The sequence below is a fragment of the Triticum urartu genome, chromosome 2 (genome assembly GCF_003073215.2).
Source record: "Triticum urartu cultivar G1812 chromosome 2, Tu2.1, whole genome shotgun sequence".
Classification (NCBI taxonomy): Eukaryota; Viridiplantae; Streptophyta; class Magnoliopsida; order Poales; family Poaceae; genus Triticum; species Triticum urartu.
This window is the reverse complement of record NC_053023.1, coordinates 274494812-274518475: the sequence shown is the minus strand read 5'-3', so window position 1 is coordinate 274518475 and position 23664 is coordinate 274494812. Positions and strand designations below refer to the sequence as shown.

General features: G+C 43.4%; 1 protein-coding gene across 2 annotated transcripts; it reads right to left on the bottom strand.

Annotated features, from left to right (window-relative positions):
• Nucleotides 1-20849: 20849 nt before the first annotated feature.
• On the bottom strand, nt 20850-23085 carry LOC125537027. 2 transcript variants are annotated; one of them, XM_048700312.1, is made up of 2 exons: nt 22337-23085; nt 20850-21357 (listed from the first exon to the last, which is right to left on the bottom strand). In XM_048700312.1, the coding sequence occupies exons 1-2, from the start codon at nt 22657-22659 to the stop codon at nt 21222-21224; spliced, it is 459 nt and encodes a 152-aa protein (XP_048556269.1). In that variant the 5' UTR covers nt 22660-23085; the 3' UTR covers nt 20850-21221. The 2 variants fall into 2 exon arrangements, with proteins under 2 accessions (XP_048556269.1, XP_048556270.1); XM_048700313.1 differs by having other exon boundaries at nt 22293-23084.
• Between the last annotated feature and the right edge of the window lie 579 nt (nt 23086-23664).

The window sequence follows — 23664 nt, the reverse complement described above, 5'->3', positions numbered from 1 at the left end:
CCAACTCTCAATAGCTTCAATCTTGGCTTTATCAACTTCAATTCCCTGTGGAGTAACAACATAGCCAAGAAAAGATACTCGGTCGGTGCAAAAGGTGCACTTTCCAAGGTTACCAAACAAACGTGCATCACGTAGAGCAATAAAAACAGCACGTAAATGTTCCAAATGGTCCTCCAAAGATTTGCTATAAATCAATATGTCATCAAAGTAAACTACCACAAATCGTCCAATGAAGGCACGTAAAACTTCGTTCATTAACCTCATGAAAGTACTAGGTGCATTAGTTAACCCAAAATGCATGACTAACCACTCATATAATCCAAACTTAGTTTTAAATGCTGTTTTCCATTCATCTCCCAATTTCATATGAATTTGATGGTAACCACTACGCAAATCAACTTTGGAGAATATTGTAGAGCCACTCAATTCATCAAGCATATCATCTAGCCTAGGAATAGGATGACGATAACGAATAGTAATATTATTAATGCCTCTACAATCAACGCACATACGCGACGTACCATCCTTTTTCGGCACTAAAATGATAGGAACAGCACAAGGACTAAGGGATTCGCGTATATAACCTTTGTCGAGCAGTTCTTGTACTTGACGCATAATCTCCTTCGTCTCCTCTGGATTGGTACGGTATGGTGCACGGTTGGGTAATGATGCACCGGGAATTAAGTCAATTTGATGCTCAATCCCGCGAATAGGTGGTAATCCCGGTGGCACGTCTTGTGGAAAGACGTCGGCGAACTCCTGCAAAATGTTAGTGACAGCAGGAGGCAAAGAGGAAGGCGCGTCCTCGAATGAAAATAATGCCTCTTTGCACACAAAAGCATAGCAAACAGATTTGCTAAAATCTAGATCATCAATATCAGATTTGGTGGCAAGTAAACATGCACTTTTCAATTTAATTTCAGAAGCAACACTAGATTGTTTATTATTATTAGGCTGCATTTGTTGCTCAAATTCTTTTGCCACAATCTGATTTTCACTCTTAGTTTTCTCCTGTTTTGCTTTATTAGCTCTATTAATATCATCTTTCAAAATGGAATCAGGAGTCATAGGAAGCAAAGTAATATTTTTATCCTTATGAACAAGAGTATACTGATTGTTTCTACCATGGTGAATAGAATTTTTATCAAATTGCCATGGTCTACCAAGTAATAAGGAACATGCTTGCATCGGTACCACATCACAATCAACATAATCAGCATATGTAGAGATACTAAAATGCACACGAACAGTACGTGTTACCTTAACCTTGCCGCTGTTGTTGAACCATTGGATGTAGTAAGGATGTGGATGTGGTCTTGTGGTGAGAGATAGCTTCTCCACCATCTCGATGCTAGCCAAGTTGTTGCAACTCCCTCCATCTATGATCACGCGAACAGAACGTTCCTTCACAACTCCCTTTGTATGGAACAAATTATGCCTCTGATTTTGCTCAGCTTGTGTAACCTGCACACTCAAAACACGTTGAGCAACTAAACATTCATACTGTCAGCATCTTCAGGAGCCATGTATTGCGTCTCATGATCAGAATCGTCTCCACCGTGTTCGTCACGTGTAATAAGAGCCAAAGTCTCCTCATCATAGTCACTAGCGGACTCATACCCACCATCCTCAGTAACAATCATCACACGCTTAGATGGGCATTCTCTCGCATAATGACCTCCACCCTTGCAACGTCGACAAATAATATCATGTGTCTGCCCTGTTGATGCCATGGATGAAGAAGAGCTCTTTGCAGGCCCAGAAGGTGTGCTCTTGGCAGATAGTGGTGATTGTGCCTGCTTTATTGTATCACGGTTGGAGGTGGCAGCCGACGGAGGCGCCGGTGAAGCAGAACGTGTGGAAGTAGATGATGCACGTGGTGTCCATGAAGAAGGTCGACCTGCAGAAAAGTTAGTCCGCGCCAATGCCTGTCGATCCTGCACTTCACGTTCAGCTTTACAAGCAAGATGGAATAAACGAGTGATATTAGTATACTCCTTATACTCTAGAATCGTCTGAATCTCTCTATTTAATCCACCCATAAAACGTGCAAGCATAGCTTCATTCTCCTCAACAATACCACATCTAATCATGCCAGTTTGTAATTCCTGATAATATTCTTCTACAGAATTTTTTCCCTGTCTTAAGCGCTGCAATTTTTGAAGTAATTCACGTTGATAATATGGTGGAACCCAACGAGTACGCATAGCAGTTTTCAAAGCAGCCCAAAGTAGCAGGAATGGGATATAATCTACAATGCTCAGACCACCAAACACATGCAAAACTAGTGAATGCACAAACAGCAGCAGGAACACGTCTCTCCTCGGGATATTGTAAACATGTAAATCGTTGTTCAGTTTCTAACTCCCAAGTAAGATATATATCAGGAACATATCTACCCTCAAATGGTGGAATATTCAATTTTAGTTTAGGGAGATGGTCATGATCTCGTACCTGAGGGTGAGCCCTACCATTGCCATTATTTGCATGTGGACGACCTGATGGTTGCTGTGCTGGTGGTGGCACGTAGTTCTGATTTTGATTCAACCTCATCCTCGTTAATCGCCCAGCAAAATCATCCTCCTCCCATCAGCAGCAGAGCCACAGAAGTAGCAACAGCAGCACCAACAGTTTGGCCAGGTGCAAAGAGGGAGACGGCTCGCTCGGCGGAGGGCTGTTTCACGATGTGTAGGTAGTCGTCGTTGTTGTTGTTGTAGAGGTGCGTAGTGCAGCCGGTGGGGTGGTGTGGAAGACGCGCCGAGCCAATTCCATTAAACCTGTCATCGAGCTTTGTTTCGAACGTCTTCTCCATGTCATCTATCTTCTCCATGGCCTCTTCAAATCTGTTTAGCACATCCTGCACCTGTCCATTCATCATTTGCTGAAATTTATCATGCAACTCCTGATTCGTCATGTTCTCCCAGTCAGTCTCGTCGGCTTGTGATCCTGCCATGGTTAGCAACAATAGAAAACACACAAGAATATGATCCTACAGAATACTAACAAGAGGTGGTGGTGGCGGGTGTCACAAATCCGTCAAGCAAATCTCAAATTCTTACCAGTTCTTACCCAGCAGCAGGCGGTGATCGGCAACCGTTGTAGTCAAAACTCTCAAAAGCTTGGATAGAGCGATTGCCAGGGAGAGTCAAACGCACGACGTAGAGGTATGTGGAGCTGGGAAGGCTTATAGTATGGTAGCAAAAAGGGTCAGCAATAATCAATTCAGAGATGCAAAGTTGAATAAACGCTCAACGACGGTACTGTGCTGGTCCTAGGCTAGACCGTGCTAGAGACGCGAGCCTAGAACACTAACAAAATCACGGCGCTGCACGTAAATAAGGGAAAAGCACACTCTGGAACTTTTTTTTTTCGCTTTTTTTTTTGCGCTCCTCTTTTTTTTTTTTGCGCTCCTCTTTTTTTTTTGCGCTCCTTTTTTTTTTGCGAAAAATTACTATAATGGCGAGTGTCTCAAAACTCTTCCCTCGTCAAACTGATAGGATGGGCACGAAAAAAAAATTTCACTTTTTTTTCGGAAATCAGGGCAGCGACGACGAAAAAGTGCGACAAAAAATCACTATGATGGCACGTGGCTCAAAAGACTCAGAAAAGCCTAAAAATAGGATAGGGAAAAAAAAATTTGCCCGAGAAAATTTTGGCCTAAAAACTGCCCGGGGGTCTCCAGACTTTTTTTTTTTCCCGAGACCTACGCAGGCAAGGAAACACGAATCGGAATTGAGATTGATCTCAAGAACAAACCTAATATGAGAAGAACTCGGATTGGTGGTGGATATATGGTTGTGGTATATGGCAGCGGTGGTGGTATATGGTAGCGGTGGTGGTATATGAATACAGATTGGTGGTGGTATATGGATACGGATTGGTGGTGGTATATGGATATGGATTCAAAGCGGTGGCGGATAAGCAAAAGTGGTAGATGGGCGATGATGATGGTGCGGCGGCGGCGTGACAACTTATGACCAGAACTCGAAACTCTAAAAGACTAGACTCTAAGACCAGCAACTTGACACGACGATGCAACCGCAAATTCAACAAAGCAAAAACCCTAAAAAGATTATGCAAAGGCTCAGATTGGTTCGGATATGATGAACTAACCCTAATTTTTTTTTGTGGCTTTTTCGTGGACTGTAGGTATGAAGAACAGACTCGATCTAATCTACGAAAAACTGTAAAATCTCACCGAGCAACCTGGAAATCTGATACCACTTGATAGAGGCAAAGGTGTCCCGATGTTTCGATGAGATGGTGGCTATCGTTTTCTGTGGGAGTCGACCTTGACGATCCGACTACGAACGTGCGAGACGTCGCGCCTTAGCAATCGCTAAACCAACTTCCGAGGGGTTATTGACCACGCCGGAGCACGATCAACCTGACCACGAGGGCCTGTTTCCTGCGAGCAAACGAAGAACAAGCAAGAAACTGAGATTGCAATCTGGATATTGCGAATATAAGATGAAAGCTTTATTGATCAAGGTGGGGTTCTGTGACGTCTTGGTCTGGTCGTTGGACACAAACGAAGTACGCGAAGTTGCAGCTATGGCGAACTTTTAATCTAAACAAAACCCAAGTCTAAACGACGCCCTAAGGGCTGTATATATGGAGGAAGAGGAGGGGAATTTCGTGGCCCTTGAGGGTGGGGTCCGAAACCAACCCTAACTCTTGTTTCCCCACACATACGGACTCTAAAAATAGCCTATACTTAAGTATTTCGAAATTACATGGGCCTGGCCCATTAATAAGGTGACGCAGCACCTAGAATAGCCTATGGACGAATATTATGAAGTGGCATCTTGTATATTTCGTCCAAGGCTTCATGCACTCCTTATGGCGGCTTCAAAGTCCTGAAATGATCACTTGTAACTCCATTCTTGATCCCCTTGCGCATGCCATCAACTCCATTCGTGTTCTTGCTCCAATGTTCATCCTTCTCCAAGCTAGGACCTTCATTTGTAAGCAAAACAAATGTATCCAATTTAGGCAGCATCATAATCTCATGAACATTAGAATCATTACCAAGAAACGAAAGTACCTGGTAATTTAATTGGCGTGCGCGAGCTCTAGTAATTGGTCCAGTATATGTAACAGTAGGGGCTGTGGGTGTAACAATGGTATTGATGTCCTCATCAAATATTTATGACAAAACTAGGATATTTTGATGCTAAAAGAAATAAAACAAAAAGTCCAAATTACAAAATAGAGAAGTTCGATATTTATATCAGATTTTACTTGTTAGTAAAGAATAAAAATGACGAAGTTCAAATTAAAATAGAGGAGTAGTTCGATGTATACGGGAAACTCAAATTATTACCGTCTCTAAGAAAAATAAAATGGTGAAGTGAAATTTACAAAAAAAATGTTTGGTGCTTATTTAAAAACATATTACCTTTCTAAGAATATGACTAAGAAGTTGAAATTAAAATAACAGAGAAGTTTGAAGTATATAAAAAAAACTCAGATTTGTTGCAAGAAGTTCACGTGCACCCCCGTGCTCGGTTCGAAACTTATATTGCGGGACGTCCGACCTCCAATTACATGTTTTAAAATGGAAAACAAATGACGCCTGACCTTCAATTGTGTGTAATTTGACGTATACACAAAAAAGCAACAGAAGTTCATAGTGAAAACAACGAGAAGTTCAAGTACTGAAAGGAATGCATTTCAGGTGAGAATAAAAGTATAGAAAAAAATAAAAGCTTCAAAGGTTTGTTGAAAGAAGTTCAAGTGCTCTTTTCGGGAAGTTAAAAAATTCTGGCGAGAGAAGTTCACCATCTATTTCCATGTTCGAAAACATAAAAAAGAAATTGTTTTTTTGCTTCTTAAAATATTTGTCTCAATCCACAAAGAAGTTCTGTTATTATTGAGGAGCAATTAGATTTCAAAAAGAAAATAAAAAAATTCAAATTATAAAAACGGAAAAAGTTCATGTACTACATGGTGTGTGTTTAATATGAGAAAAATGAATAAAAAGGCAAGGTTTTCATCGTTATTAAAGAATGGAAACAAGAAGTTCAAAACATAAATAACAAAGAAGTTCAACTTTTAATAATAGAGCATTTCAAAACTTCATAAAAAAGATTAAGAAATAAAACTAGGAAGTCCATATTAAAAAAGATGGAGAAGTTCGATGATTTTAGAAAACTCAGATTTTCCTCGTTATTAAAGAGTGGAAACAAGAAGTTCAACTTTTAATAATATAGTGCTTCAAAATTTCATAGAAAAGATTAAGAAATAAACCAGGAAGTCCATATTAAAAAGATGGAGAAGTCGATGATTATAGAAAACTCAGATTTTCCTCGTTATTAAAGAATGGAAACAAGAAGTTCAAAAATTAAATAACAAGAAGTTCAATTTTTAATAATAGAGCGCTTGAAAATTTCGTAAAAAAGTTTAAGAAATAAAACCAGGAAGTCCATATTAAAAATATGGAGAAGTTCGAAGATTATAGAAAATTAAGATTTTCCTCATTATTAAAGAATGGAAACAAGAAGTTCAAAAATTAAATAATAAGAAGTTCAATTTTTAATAATAGAGCACTTCAAAATTTCGTAAAAAAGATTAAGAAATTCAAATTAATATTCATACAAAACTTAGATATTTTCATGTAACCGAGAGAAGTTTAGATTGATAACTGCCAGAAGTTCGCGTACTAGACGGTGTGCATTTTGTATTAAAATGGACTTAAAAAAGCAAAGACTAAAAGTTTTGTTGTTATAAGTTCAAGTCCTCGATCGGATAAAGTTAAAAAAATTATTGTGAGAGAGGTTTGTACAAAAAGAATATCATTTGTGTAACACTAACGAATGGATGAGAAAATTACAAACGAAAATACGTCACAGAAGTTCAACGTGAAAACAGCAGGAAGTTCGCCAACTATAGTGAATGAATTTGAGATGAAAACTTCTAAAACCTTCGCGAGTATGAAAAAATGATCAACACGGGAAAGTTGCATGTTTACATCAGCTTTCTACTGGTATATCACTTGCTCAACTCGGGTGAGTATTCCGGTGAGTGGATGGAGAGCTACGGGCAAAAAAACACGTGAAAAACAGAGTGAAGTTCAAGTAAACATGCCAAGAAGTTCAGGTTCTTCACGCGGTGCATTTTTGAAGAATCTGTTTCACGATAAAGGCAGAACGAATAATCTTTCCGTTTTTGAAATTACTTGAAAACGGCTTGGAATCACAGAAAACCATCAACATGAAAAAGTTTCGCATTTTTCTTAGCTTTTCAACGGTATATTATTTGCCCCATTCCGATAAAAGTTGTAACAATTACGGCGAAAATACGTTTTTAGCCATTTTCAAAATTGACATAAAACCGTAATGAATTGAGAGAAATAATATAAATCAAAAAGTTTCGCATTTCCACAAGCTTTCCAACGCCATATCATTTGCTGTATTCGGGCGTAAGATTAAAAAATTAGCTCAAAAATACGAACTCGGTGGAACTTGTACCGTTTTCTAAATTACTTTTAAATCGTTCGAAATTAGAACAAACTTTCAACAAGAGAAAGTAGCACATTTTCATAAGCTTTCCAACGCCATATCATTTGCCTAAATTGGATTAGCCATTTAAAAATGACATCGAAAATACGAACTCGGCTGTTTGGTTTGCGAAATTTTACAATTTTCCAAATTACTCTTTAACCATAGGAAATTAGAGAAAACTTTCAATATGTGGAAGGAGTGGTTTTACAACAGCTTTCCAGTGCCATATTATTTGCCTCATTTTGATAAATGGTTTAGAATTGCGATCAAAAATATGATTCATTTTTTATGTGTGAAGAAAAACGGTTTTCAAAACTGCTCTTAAACCGCTTACATTTCATGATTCGTCTCGTTGTTCTGAGCAACTTTCATGTATAAAACATTTTCATCCGAGTTACGGTTTAATTTCTATGAATTTCCAAAATTTTAACAATATTCTAGAATTTTGAGTTTAATTTAAATCCAAATTGACCAAGTCAATGTGACTAGTCAGAAGGAGAGGTAGTGGCCCATATGACACTGATTTAATAATTTCCAAAATATTTATCTAATCTATTTAGATGGGACCCACTTGTCATTTGCTAAAAGGGCTAATTAGCACTAAACTAATCCTAAGCTAAACATAGCCTAATTAACAAGGGCCTGCCATTAGTGGACAGAGTCCAGCCGGCCACACACGCACTACACACGCGCGCGCTGTGTACACACAACACACATATATACACAACACACGCATACAGTGCTAGGGGTTAATTCTGTTCTCTATTTAGAAAAGATAGCATTTTGTGATTTTCATAGGAATTAATCCATGCATCAAATTGATTTGGTCCAATGGAAACATTTGAGCTTTGACAAGTGTACTACCTAGAAATATTATTCTTACTCCTGTTAACAGTTGTTTAGCCGCAGTTTAGGGGCTGTCCAGATGGCTAATCAATGTAGAATTAGAAAAGCTAGCTCTAGTAGCAGCTACAATTACTAGCAGCAGTTCAGTAAGCAACGGCTATGCGCGACACGGGCGTGGCGCAATGCAGCAGTAGTTGCAGGCGGCGGCGAGACGTGTGACCAGCGTCGAGCGGGGCGAGCGGGCCTGATGCGACTGCGGGCGAAGGCGGCCGACGCAAGGAGCTGGTGCGGGCGACAGAGCACTGGCCAGTGCGGAGCTGCAGCAGGCAGCGACAGCAGGAGAAGGCGGGCGCGGACAATGGGTAGGCGGCAGCAGGTTGGCCGGGAGCTGCGACTAGCGGCGGGTGCGGGCCGGCATGGCCAGGCGCCGGAGGGCCCACGCGGAGCGCCACCAAGGGGGTTGTAGACGAAGCACGGCTGAAGGTGGCGGGCGTGTGCGCGTGCAACGCAGCCCGCGGCAGAGGACGCTGGGCGAGGTTGCGGAGGAGGAGGGGCTCGGGCGCGGCCATGGCCAGGTAGGCGCGGCGGGGGCCGGGGCGCGCGTCACGCGACGGAGCAGAGCACAACGCGATCGGCGTGCGGGGTAGGTGTGGAGGCGAGGCAGGGACGAGGTGGCCGCGAGGAGCACGAGCTCGGGCGGCGGCGGGGTGTTCACGCATGACGACGGCCATCGGCACAAGAAACGGAAGGGGAGGAAGGTGCTCACCGCGGGGCACAAGGTGGCCCTTCGACGGCTTAGTAGCTGCAGGGCGGTGCCGGAGCCATGGCGACCATAGCGGACGGAGGTGATGTCCGACGTGGAGGAGAGGCGTCGATCTCTACGTTGAGGCGGTCTTCTACTCGAGGTCGTGGTCGAGGAGGAAGCAGAGGTCGAGGTGACGGCGGACGACGACGGGGACGAGCGCAGTGGCTCCAGATCGGGGCGCCCACGGCGAGGAGTGGACGGGGGCGCGATGGGGAAAAGTGAGGAGGGGGCTAGGGTTCATGCGCCGCGGGGAGTAGATATAGGCAGGGGATCGCCGGATGGCCGCCACGGCGACGGATGGTGCCGTGGCAGGCATCGGTGCGGCCACGGCGTAGTGAACAGGGGAGGAGGATTAGTGAGCGCGGGTGGGCTACCTGGTAGCGGCCAGCTGGGCCACCAGGCCCAATGGGGGGGTCTTTTCTTTTTATTTTTATTTTTCTGTTTTAATAGTTTTCTATTTTATTTTCTATATATATTGTTTTATTAAATACATTCATAGTACCTAAATTAGTGTTTCAAAATATCCCAGTGCCACAAAAAGTTTAAACCCCAAATAAAATAGTTTAACATTTTATAAATAATAAAAGGCATTTATTTAATTGGTTATGCCACTATTATATATACAAAAGGGCATTTAAATACTTTGCAAAAGTGTTGGGTCACCACCATAATTAGTTATGGAATATTTGCCACACTTTGAACATTTTATTTTGCGTGTTTGAGAATTTTGAATTTGAATTTGGATCGCGATTTGGATCAACCAAGGATTAGCAACAGTAAGAGTGGTGATGTGGCGCCATTAACTTGGGATTACTGTAACTTAATTATCCGAACGTCACAATTCTCCTCCACTATAAGAAATCTCGTCCCGAGATTTAAGAGGCGTAAGGTGGGGATGTCTCGAGCACGAAATCCTAGCGAGTGTTCTCGGTCTTAGTTGCTCTTCTCGAAGAGGTCGATCCATTACGTTGAGCTCTTCATTTCTCTGTTTCGGGTCATCGTGATGAAGTTTTCTTCCTTTCTTTGAGAATCCCATCGTATTTACGAATAGGTAAGGGGTTGTCCTACAACGATAGAATGGTATAAGGGTAAATCATCTAGGGTTATCCCAGGGAATGAACACATGAGCATCTCTCGAGTTGAACAAACCACATCGAGAGCCAAGTAAGAAAGTACCATAAGAAGTTTCAAGCGGATAGACAATCATCCAATGTGTGGAACAGAGTGTGAAAGGGGTTCAGAGCAATGAGAATAAGTATTGCGTCTGATACCAGAATAGATCACTAGGACGGCGGTCCATGAATTACATACAAGGCCACGCACGAGGAATAACTTTAGGAACAGGGGGTGTACAGGAGAGTCAGGTTTCGATCCTGTGGAACTGTGGGTTATGGGCCCACCATGTGGGTTAAAGTAGGAAGGGCAGTGATGTCTTGCAAGATCATGTAAGCAAGGCATGTCAGAGGATAGCCTGTCAGCTATGTCGGCAACAACATCGATACCAAGGGCAAGGGACGAAGAGAACCATTTTCCTGCTCGTTGAACGAGGCGGGCCAATAGGCAAGGTTCTCGTCCATCGGTGGCTACCGAAATGTCATCAACAATAGTAACAGGGTCTTGCTGACAGAATTGTACACCGAGATGTTTACATAAGCAGGAGAATATTACCGCTTAGATCATATAGATCACAAGACGCGTTAAACCAACCAATGGAAAGGCAAATATGATTATCAGATTAAACAGAACAATGGAAAGGAAAATGGGTTTAAACACATATTTCAAAGGTATATCCTTCCCAAGGACAAGTAGAGCATGATATCCTTGACAAGACAGATGGTAATAGTCCAAGGTAAAGAAGAACAATTGTTGGATAGCACGGAACTCAAGGTACAACACAAAACAAGAACAAGTTTGTGTTGGAGGAAAGGTAGTAGAGTGGTCGATGATAAGACAAATCATCGTGAGCAAGGATGGTATTTCTCATCATGAATTCGATTGATATCCTGGAAGAGCTCATAAGGTTGATGATGACCATGACACATTTGTCGAGAGATTTCATGAAGACGTAATCAATCAACGATGACACCAAGTCAAAGGAATGATGAAGCAAAAGGTTATTGGAACCAATGATACGACACAAAGTCGAATTCAAGCTTGTCGTTCAAGGTGGAACGATAAGACGAGGAAATCGGAGTAAGCTTAGCTCATCATCGAAAGTTGTGCTCCGGAATTAAGGACCCGGTAGCACAGTTAAAATTTAGCACGATAATGATGTAGCCGATCCGGCTAGGAGTGACGTGATGGAGTATTAAACTTCTCAACAACAAAGTACTGGGAGTACCGAATCTCAGTGTTCATTCGATTCACAAAATCGGTGTTCTCGGTTGACGATAACCCAGAACCCGTGGAGTGACTATGATGGGGAAAGGTACTACTTCATCAGAAATTCATAAGATGAAGTGCAATGGGTTGATATCCTCGAGATACCAGGGGGTAATACTCGAAGGTAGAACAAAATAGATGTTGGGAAGGCGTACTGATCTGCAGAAGGCAAGTACTTTAACTTGTCCGAGAAATAGAATCAAAGGGGAACAATCATGGTCGGAACCACGGTTAGAAAGGATCAATTCACAGATACCAGATGATATTTATCAAGGAAATAGTTATTGTTACCAGAAGCTTCCATAGGATCTACATCATGTCCATGGGCATGAACACAAAGTTCAAGGTAGACTCCCACTTCTTTAATGCATAACCTTTCATTCACTTCTCGTCTTCGAAGAAGTTGTAGTGTTGAGACTTTATCTAGCAAAACACCAGAAGAGTATGACTCATGAAAACTTTTGAGTTCACACATATTAAGGAAGGCATAGGTTCAACCCGTCAGGGTATCGTGGAAACATATACCACAAGCTTCAATATTAATATCACAACCTCGAAAGCAGAGCATGGTTGGTCAATCAGAGGATAGGATTTACCAATGGAGAAAGAACTTCCAAAGGAATTGAATATGAAGGACGCTATCGGATAAAATCCAACAAAGGATCCGGTGGTCCTCAAAGGATCTGATGTGAGCATCGGTACTCAACCAGAGGAAGAAACAATGCCAGGAGATCAGACTATAGAAACAACTGACTAATTCAAAGCTCAAATGCAAAAGAATTATGATTTCCGACCAACAGATCAGAAGCAAACACTTTGATTAAGGATGGATAAGTTGCGTATGCTTAGGGGTACAATCGATGGCAATCCGATTGGTCGAGAACCAACTCATGTTTAAAATGATGTCTGAGCCGGAAGGATAAATCCTGAGGATTGCAAGCATCCGCAACATATCAAATCAATAGACTCTAAATGATAATGACAAAGGATGCCAATAAGATTACCAGACTTATTGGATTAATCATAATGCTAGCAAGCAAGAATTTCAAGATCATTAGGCTGTTGAGGATTTTCAGAAGAACGAACGGTATTACGAAGACTTTTGTGAAATACCTGAATCAACTGGGGATGAGCGGATACTCGGTAAGTGCGAGAATTATCCGTAAGGGTATTCGGGTGACAAAGTACAGCAAGGCACTAAGCTCAAAGGATTCTCGGAACAACAGAGAGTATTTCGGGACATCTTGTAATAACAAGATCAACGGGGAATAATTGTATGAATGGCAAGTGTGTGCAGTTTTCATAGGGGTTGACGGTGGAAGGATATCGCAAATGCGAGGTCACAAAGACTCGAGAAAACATCGTAGAGTACTTCGGAATCTTCTAGTGCATCAGGCGATCATGTGAAATGAGGGGCTCTCTGGGAGAAAGTATTATCGAGAACCTAAAGTTAGTTTTGTTTTTAGCAAAATCATTTAACCCGAATAGAAAAGAGCTCAGAGTCCCAGAGTATAGATGAGGAGTAAAAGATCCTAATACCACCCAAATGGCGACGTGGGCCCGTAAGACACACAACCATGTTAGTAGAAAGTTTTTGCAATGTCTAGACTCGACTTCGGCCAAGGAGTGTGGAAGGAGGATTCCTACAGGCAGTCGGCTCTGATACCAACTTGTGACGCCCCCGATTTAATCGTACACTAATCATACACGCAAACATCTACGATCAAGATCAGGGACTCACGGGAAGATATCACAACACAACTCTACAAATAAAATAAGTCATACAAGCATCATATTACAAGCCAGGGGCCTCGAGGGCTCGAATACAAGAGCTCGATCGTAGACGAGTCAGCGGAAGCAACAATATATGAGTACAGACATAAGTTAAACAAGTTGCCATAAGATGGCTAGCACAAACTGGGATACAGATCGAAAGAGGCGCAGGCCTCCTGCCTGGGATCCTCCTAACTACTCCTGGTCGTCGTCAGCGGGCATCACGTAGTAATAGGCACCTCCGGTGTAGTAGGAGTCGTCGTCGGCGGTGGCGTCTGGCTCCTGGGCTCCAACATCTGGTTGCGACAACCAGAAAGAAAGGAAAGGGGGAAAAGGGGGGAGAAAGCAACCGTGAGTACTCATCCAAAGTACTCGCAAGCAAGGAGCTACACTACATATGCATGGGTATCAAATGGAATAAGGGTATCATATGTGGACTGAACTGCAGAATGCCAGAATAAGAGGGGGATAACTAATCATGTCGAAGACTACGCTTCTGGCCACCTCCATCTTGCAGCATGTAGAAGAGAGTAGACTGAAGTCCTCCAAGTAACATCGCATAGCATAACCCTAACCGATGATCCTCCCCTCGTCGCCTGTGAGAGAGCGATCAACGGTTGTATCTGGCACTTGGAAGGGTGTGTTTTATTAAGTATCCGGTTCTAGTTGTCATAAGGTCAAGGTACAACTCCAAGTCGTCCTGTTACCGAAGATCATGGCTATTCGAATAGTTTAACTTCCCTGCAGGGGTGCACCACATAACCCAACACGCTCGATCCCATTTGGCCGGACACACTTTCCTGGGTCATGCCCGGCCTCGTAAGATCAACACGTCGCAGCCCTACCTAGGCACAACAGAGAGGTCAGCACATCGGTCTAAATCCTATGGCGCAGGGGTTTGGGCCCATCGCCCTTTGCACACCTGCACGTTGCGAACGCGGCCGGAAGCAGAACTAGCCCCCTTAATACAAGAGCAGGCTTACGGTCCAATCTGGCGCACGCCACTCAGTCGCTGACGTCACGAAGGCTTCGGCTGATACCACGACGTCGAGTGCCCATAACTGTCCCCGCGTAGATGGTTAGTGCGTATAGGCCAGTAGCCAGACTCAGATCAAATACCAAGATCTCGTTAAACGTGTTATTCTGAAATAACCACGGACGCCGACCAGGGCCAGGCCCACCTCTCTCCTAGGTGGTCTCAACCTGCCCTGTCGCTCCGCCTCAAAGTAACAGTCGGGGGCCGTCGGGAACCCAGGCCCACCTCTACCGGGATGGAGCCACCTGCCCCTTCAGCCCCCATCTCCGAACAGTATCATAAGTAATGTAACTGTGTAAAGTATATAGTATATGCCCGTGATCACCTCCCGAAGTGATCACGGCCCAGTAGTATAGCATGGCAGACAGACAAGAGTGTAGGGCCACTGATGGAACACTAGCATCCTATACTAAGCAGTAGGATAGCAGGTAATGGTAACAACAGTAGTAGCAAGGATAGGCTATGCATTAGGATAGGAATAACGGAAAGTAGTAACATGCTACACTACTCTAATGCAAGCAGTATAGAGAAGAGTAGGCGATATCTGGTGATCAAAGGGGGGGCTTGCCTGGTTGCTCTGGCAAGAAAGAGGGGTCGTCGTCGATGTAGCCGATCACAGGGGGTATCAGCAACGGTCTCGGAGCCTACCGGAAAGAAGTAACGGAGGGGGAACACAATAAATAACAGAGCAATCAAATGTAACACAAAGCAAGACGCGGCAATACGTTGTGCTAGGGGTGACATAACGCAGGGATATGTGATATGAGCGAAGGGGGGAAACATCCGGGAAAGTATCCCCGGTGTTTCGCGTTTTCAGACAGATGAACTGGTGGGGGAAATTTGCGTGTTCGCTATGCTAGGGATGCGTGGCGGACGAACGGGCTGCGTATCTGGATTCGTCTCGTCGTTCTGAGCAACTTTCATGTATAAAACATTTTCATCCGAGTTACGGTTTAATTTCTATGAATTTCCAAAATTTTAACAATATTCTAGAATTTTGAGTTTAATTTAAATCCAAATTGACCAAGTCAATGTGACTAGTCAAAAGGAGAGGTGGTGGCCCATATGACACTGATTTAATAATTTCCAAAATATTTATCTAATCTATTTAGATGGGACCCACTTGTCATTTGCTAAAAGGGCTAATTAGCACTAAACTAATCCTAAGCTAAACATAGCCTAATTAACAAGGGCCGGCCATTAGTGGACAGAGTCCAGCCGGCCACACACGCACTACACACACGCGCACTGTGTACACACAACACACATATATACACAACACACACATACAGTGCTAGGGGTTAATTCTGTTCTCTATTTAGAAAAGATAGCATTTTGTGATTTTCATAGGAATTAATCCATGCATCAAATTGATTTGGTCCAATGGAAACATTTGAGCTTTGACAAGTGTACTACCTAGAAATATTATTCTTACTCCTGTTAACAGTTGTTTAGCCGCAGTTTAGGGGTTGTCCAGATGGCTAATCAATGTAGAATTAGAAAAGCTAGCTCTAGTAGCAGCTACAATTACTAGCAGCAGTTCAGTAAGCAACGGCTATGCGCGGCACGGGCGTGGCGCAATGCAGCAGTAGTTGCAGGCGGCGGCGAGACGTGTGACCAGCGTCGAGCGGGGCGAGCGGGCCTGATGCGACTGCGGGCGAAGGCGGCCGACGCAAGGAGCTGGTGCGGGCGACGGAGCACTGGCCAGCGCGGAGCTGCAGCAGGCAGCGACAGCAGGAGAAGGCGGGCGCGGACAATGGGTAGGCGGCAGCAGGTCGGCCGGGAGCTGCGACTAGCGGCGGGTGCGGGCCGGCATGGCCAGGCGCCGGAGGGCCCACGCGGAGCGCCGCCAAGGGGGCTGTAGACGGAGCGCGGCTGAAGGCGGCGGGCGTGTGCGCGTGCAACGCAGCCCGCGGCAGAGGACGCCGGGCGAGGTTGCGGAGGAGGAGGGGCTCGGGCGCGGCCATGGCCAGGTAGGCGCGGTGGGGGCCGGGACGCGCGTCACGCGATGGAGCAGAGCACAACGCGATCGGCGTGCGGGGTAGGTGTGGAGGCGAGGCAGGGACGAGGTGGCCGCGAGGAGCACGAGCTCGGGCGGCGGCGGGGTGTTCACGCATGACGACGGCCATCGGTGCAAGAAACGGAAGGGGGGGAAGGTGCTCACCGCGGGGCACAAGGTGGCCCTTCGACGGCTTAGTAGCTGCAGGGCGGTGCCGAAGCCATGGAAGACGACGGCGACCATAGCGGACGGAGGTGATGGCCGACGTGGAGGGGCGGCGTTGATCTCTACGTTGAGGCGGTCTTCTACTCGAGGTCGTGGTCGAGGAGGAAGCAGAGGTCGAGGTGACGGCGGACGACGACGGGGACGAGCGCGGTGGCTCCAGATCGGGGCGCCCACGGCGAGGAGTGGACGGGGGCGCGATGGGGAAAAGTGAGGAGGGGGCTAGGGTTCATGCGCCGCGGGGAGTAGATATAGGCAGGGGATCGCCGGATGGCCGCCACGGCGACGGATGGTGCCGTGGCAGGCATCGGCGCGGCCACGGCGTAGTGAACAGGGGAGGAGGATTAGTGAGCGCGGGTGGGCTACCTGGTAGCGGCCAGCTGGGCCACCAGGCCCAATGGGGGGTCTTTTCTTTTTATATTTTTTTTTCTGTTTTAATAGTTTTCTATTTTATTTTCTATATATATTGTTTTATTAAATACATTCATAGTACCTAAATTAGTGTTTCAAAATATCCCAGTGCCACAAAAAGTTTAAACCCCAAATAAAATAGTTTAACATTTTATAAATAATAAAAGGCATTTATTTAATTGGTTATGCCACTATTATATATACAAAAGGGCATTTAAATACTTTGCAAAAGTGTTGGGTCACCACCATAATTAGTTATGGAATATTTGCCACACTTTGAACATTTTATTTTGCGTGTTTGAGAATTTTGAATTTGAATTTGGATCACGATTTGGATCAACCAAGGATTAGCAACAGTAAGAGTGGTGATGTGGCGCCATTAACTTGGGATTACTGTAACTTAATTATCCGAACGTCACAGTTTTGGTATATATTGTTTGTCCCATTTCCTTATTGTTTTAAGTCAACTTTGAAAATGGCTAAAAACATATTCTCGCAGTAATTTCTACAAAATTTATCGAAATGGGGCAAATAATATACAGTTGAAAAGCTAAGGAAAATGTGAAACTTTTTCATGTTGATGGTTTTCTGTGATTCCAAGACATTTTCAAGTAATTTCGAAAATGGTGAGATCATTCGTTCTGCCTTTATCGTGAAACAGATTCTTCGAAAATGCACCGCGTGAAGAACCTGAACTTCTCGGCATGTCTACTTGAACTTCATTCTGTTTTTCACGTGCTTTATTTGCCCGTAGCTCTCCATCCACTCACCGGAATTGAGCAAGTAATATACCGGTAGAAAACTGATGTAAACACGCAACTTTCCCGTGTTGATCATTGTTTCATACTCGCGATGGTTTTAAAAGTTTTTCATCTCAAATTCATTCACTATAGTAGTCGAACTTCCTGCTATTTTCACGTTGAACTTCTTTGACGTATTTTCGTTTGTAATTTTCTCATCCATTTCGTCAGTGTTACACAAATGATATTCCTTTTGTACAAACCTCTCTCACAATATTTTTTGAACTTTCTCCGACTGAGGACTTGAACTTATAACAACAACAAAATTGGACCTTGCCTTTTAATGCATTTTTCACATATTAAACACAGACCATGTAGTACATGAACTTTTTCCATTTTTAAAATTTGATTTTTTATTTTCTTTTTGAAATCAAATTGCTCCCAAATAATAACTAAACTTCTTTGTGGATTGAGATAATTATTTATAAACATAAAAAAATTATTTTTTGTGTTTTTTGAACATAGGAATACAAGGTGAACCTCTCTCGCAAGAATTTTTGAACTTCCCCAGACATAGCACTTGATCTTCTTTCAACAAACCCTTTAAGCTTTTATTTTTCTGTATTTCTATTCTCACCTGAAATGCATTCCTTGCAGTACTTGAACTTCTCGTTATTTTCATTATGAACTTTTTTCAACAAATGAGAATTTTTTGAATACATAAATACGTGTTTTAAATGGTATACATGAAAATTTTGAACCGTTCATCGAAATGTGACACATAATATACCGGTAGAAAACTTATGAATAGCAGCAAGTTTTTCATGTAGACATGTGTTACAAATTCGTTGCCGTTTGAGAGTAGATTTTAAAATGGCAAAACAACGTCGTTTTTTGCCTTTTTTCAACATGTAAATGAACGACGGACGTCTCACACATGAATTCTGATCTATGCTAGGAGGAGCACGTGAACTTCTTGCAACAAATCTTTTAAGCCTTTTATTTTATATTCTTATCTGAAACATATTCCGTGTAGTAGTTGAACTTCCCGCTGTTTTCACCTTGAACTTCTATCACGTGTTTTTTGTTTGTAATTCCTCACCCGTTGCTCGGAGTTCCACCAATGATAAACCATTAGAAACATGTTGAAAGGACATAACTATTTTTAATATGATTAAACTCTTTTTCCAAACAACATACACCAATTTGTTTTTAACCATTTATTTTGGAATAAGAATATGATATACCCTTGGAAATTTGTTGAATAAAAAGAACATTTTTTGTGTCAAGCATTGTGTTTCAAATTTGTAATGGATTGAGAAAATTGTTTCAAAACACAAACTACATTTTATGTGTTTTTGCACAAGTAAATACATAGTGAACCTCCTTTACAAGAATTTTTGAACTGCATAGGCCGACCACGTGAACTTCTAGCTAAAGTCTTTTTAGACTTTGTCTTTTTATTCTTTTTTATATGAAACACACTCCATGTAGTAGTTGAACCGATGGTTGGTTTCACTTTGAACTACTCTCCGTTTTTTACTCATAAATCCTAAAACATTCATAGTATTATTCTTTGGAGAAAAAAATTATAGTTTTAGAATCATACAATTTTTCTTAAAATTGAACTTCTTGCTTCCATTCTTCCTCGAAACAAAATGAATTTCAGTTTTTCGTATACATTGAACTAATCCTTTATTTTAATTTGAAATTCTTCATTTTTATTCTTTAGTAACAAGAAAAACTTAAGATTTTTATAAATATCGACCATCTCTATTTTTGTAATTTGGACTTCTTAATTTATTTCCTTGTAGTAATGGAAAAATCCTAGTTTTCTAATCAATATTGAACCAGCCCGCTATTTCAATATGAACTTCTAGAGTTTCTTTTTATTAAAAATGGCAAAAATCTTATTTTTGAACCTCTTTGTGTATTTTTAGAAATGGTAAGAATTGTTTTTTTTAGTAAATGTCGAACTTCTTCGTTATTTCAAACTGAACTTCTTGGTTTATTCGTTAGTAATAGGAAAAATTCGAGTTTTTTGCAATAAATATTGAACTGCTCTATTTTTAAATTAACCTTCTTGGTTTATTATTTAGTAACGAGGAAAATCTAAGTTTTTCATATACATTGTACTATTCTATTTTTTAATTGAACTTCTTGGTTTTTCAATTTGGATTTCTTGGTGTTATTCATTAGTAACGATTCAAGTCTTAGTTATGTGGAAAACATCAAACCGCCCAATTATTTAAATTTGAAATTCTAGAGCTTTTTAAAAAACAAGAAAAATCTAGTATATATACTTTTTGAACTGCTTTTTTTTAACTTGACCTTCTTGGTATCTTAATAAACGTTGGACTTCTCCATTATTTAAGTTTGAGCCTCTAGGTTTTTCGTAGAAACGAGGAAAATCCATTTTCTCTAAAAGCACAAGAACAAATAGTTGAACATCAAATTGATGATTTTATTTCTTCAGTAACAGGGAAGATCTAAGTTTTTTTTATTTTTTTGCTCTATTTACTATATTGGACGTCTTGGTTTTATTTCTTTCGTTTACAAAAAAACCTAGTTTTTCAATAAACATGGAACACTCCGCTCTTTTAATTTCAACTTCTAGGTTCTTTTAGAAATGGGGAAATCCATTTTTTAAATAATTTTTGAACTGCTCTATTTTTATAGTTTGACCTTCTTGGCATTTCTTTAGAAACATGAAAAAATGTTGTTGTTACTTCATTTGAACTTCTTGATTTTTTGGAAATAGGAAGGTTCCAAAAAGTTATAAACATTCAACTGATATGTTATTTTAATTTGAACCTTTCGTCCTTTTTGACCTTTTTTTGTTTATTTTACAAACTGCAAGTGTGTTGTTTTTTTGAACTTTTTTTAGTGTAAACAAACATCTATAGCGTCACAGGAACAAATTAACAATAATCTTTCCGTCATTCTCGTTTCGACATTTCCAGAAGAAAAAAATGAGTGCAAGGACACAACCATATAGAAAAGGCACTCGTTTCTGGGAATTAAGGTACGGCCCTCTGTTTCAATATCCCATGTTGTTTTTTCTTCTGTCGCATTGCACCCTTATGTTGAATGCCTTCTTTTACCAAACTGCTACTGTAGTACACACATATATAACTAAATTTATTCCTATTTATATTGAATTGTTTTTTTGAGAGCACGTGAAAGACGTGCCTTAGCTTTATAGAAAGGGAGAAAAATATTTACAAGATATTACAAGCCGCGAGCATCACCAGAAGGCGTGCCTACATCCTCCTCAACCAGCTCCAAAGCGACTACTCACAAAAATGCAGCACTCCACTCCCTCTCGCCAATGCCCATAATTAGCGTTCCCTGAGAATGTCCCTGACCGTATCTAGTTCATTACACATGTTGCTCCTACCAAAAACCATACTATTCCTCTGCTTCCATAAATTCCAACAAACCACCGTGACGAAAGAATCATAGTCCTTCCGCTGTACCTTCGGTACCCTCTTCCTCGAAGCTACCCACCAGTCCTCCACCCTTTCATGTCCATGTGGCAACAGCTCCAAAGGGATCTCAACCTTGGTGAAGCATTGGAACCACACCTGACTGGCATAGACGCAATGTATGAGGATGTGATCCACCGTGCCCTCCTCCTGCTCACACAAAAAGCAAGGTGAGATCGTGTCCTGCAATCCGTGCCTCACTTATCTGTCCGAAGTCCAGATCCTGTATCGGACGGCCTAGCAAACCGCTGGTAAACAACTTTTTGGACTGCTGTAATACACATAGAAAACTCAATACATTTCAGATGCTAAAACCTACAAGATCACATAATTGTTGAATACATAATCATTCATTTTTTTCTATACAAATCCGATGAGCTAGCACATACAATTTCCTCTTTATAAGGAATAAGAATAAACACCCACATGGGCGGCCAAATGCTACCCATCTACAGTAGCACAACAAGTTGATTTCCCTAAATTTCTGTTGTATAGAATCTTCAAAACAACAACTAATTTTGTATGACAGCAGAAGTCAATAGTGACATCACGCACGCACACAACATGTCGTCCGCGGTCATCGCCACACACACTATTCGCTGATGTCAGGAGGTTCTGTGTCGCTCTAGTTAATCTATGATTCAACAAAGATAAAGCCATGGAGAAATGCGCAAACGGGAGAGGGAGCGAGCAGGGACATAAAACTGAACTTTTATCTGGCGCAAAGCTGAACTTCTTTGAATCTAAAGACACACTGTAGTAGAAGAGTAGCAGCAAACCAACTAATCACTTTGTTCGTCCTTGTGTTGGAGGAAGCAACCAGGAGAACGCGAGGTAATGGATGCTGCTTCAAGGCAAGCTAGCTGCTTTTCCCATGAGAACATGGTAATAGATGCCATCAGCATGCTGTTGTGCTGATCTTGCGGCCAAGCAGCCGTTCGATTGGAGGCCTGGACACCAACGCAAGCAATGAGGAAGACAAGGGAGGCTCAACTAGGACTGCACTACGACAAACATGTTGATGCCGACCCGTGTTGCGATCTTTCAAACAGTAGGAAGCCGGCACAACTACCTGGCAGAGTTACCTGGACACATCTACTGTAGAACTGCAGGTCGAGGCCTCCTCTACCTGCAAGCCGAGGTCTTCTCCATCTGCAGGTGGTGGTGTGGTAGGCACGATGGACGACAACATGTGCGGCGATGGGGAGCATAGCACCAGCGGCAGGGCGAGCCGGTGGGAGCTCGAGGCGAGCGGAAGATGGCGCCAGTGTGGAGTGTGCGGGTCTCCGTCGGCGCGCCAGGGAGGAGCTGGATCCTCGTCGGAGGATCTAGGACTTTGCTCGGAGGTGGATCACAGATGTGGCAGAAGTGGCTCGCGGGGGTCTTCATCCACAGAGGGGCGGGCTGCAGCGAGATCCCGGTGACCTTTGGAGGGTGGTGGTGCGCCGGCATCCCAAGATGTGGAGGAGCGGTCGTGGCGGCGAGATGCAAGGGCGGAGCTTGGTTGGCAGTGCGCGTGGGCGGGCGGCCGCAGGAGCACGACGCGTGGGCCAGAGGAGGCGAGTCGGCCGCCGGGGAGAGAGCGCACCGGCGACGTGGGACACGAGGAAAGCGGCGCAGTGGTGGCCGCCGCCATGGGTTGAAGCAGTGGGAGGGAGGCCGCCGCCGTAGGTATAAGCAGGGGAGGGAGACCGCCGGCGGAGAGCGCGAACGCAGAGTCCACGACGGCGTATGGCGGTGGAGGCCGTGGTGGCGCGTGGTTGCCAGATGCTGTCGGCCGGCGGCGGCGTTGTGTGGGGATCGGCGATGACTTTAGGTGTTTTTTTTCTTCGAGTGGGAAGTTCGAGTGGGTAGCCTTCTTAACGTTTCCAGATTCAGAAACATGCGATCAGACCCTATATAGAGCCGGTGTGATCAGAATAACTATTCTGATCCTAGGATCAGAATAGTGCTACTATCTATATAAGACAGAGCTATTCTGTTACCAGTAACAGAATAATATTCTGTTACTCTCGTTCCTATATATAGCGCCCTCCATCAGAAACAAAAACACCAACCCGAACCGGTATGTGCCCGTCCTATCCAAGGAGAAAAAGAAAACTCTTATCCACTCGCCACCCCACAGCCTCCTGATTCACCTCCACCTTCCACCGTCGGGCGCCGTCCCCCGCAACTCTGACGACCTCCTTCCCCAGCTCCGGCCGCCTCCCTCCCTAGCGACGGCCTTCTCCCAGCGCGCCTCCGGTCGGCCTCGCCTCAATCGCGCCGCCATTTGACCTCCTCTCCAAGCACGCGTCGGCCGGTCTTCTCCCCAGCGTGCCGCCAGCCGGCCTTCTCCCCAAGCGCGCCGCCACCCGGCCTTCCCTTTAGCCTGCCGCCACAGGCCCCCCCCCCCCCCCCCCCCCCCCCCCCCCCCCCCCCCCCCCCCCCCCCCCCCCCCCCCCCCCCCCCCCCCCC

What these genes read in the sequence shown, in the direction of transcription:
- LOC125537027 (XM_048700312.1), bottom strand. Translation starts at nt 22,659, where the DNA reads ATGCCGGCGCACCACCACCCTCCAAAGGTCACCGGGATCTCGCTGCAG. An exon ending in GAGAAGACCTCGGCTTGCAG is followed by an intron (nt 21,358 to 22,336) that starts GTAGAGGAGGCC and finishes TTGTGTGAGCAG; the next exon opens with GAGGAGGGCACGGTGGATCA.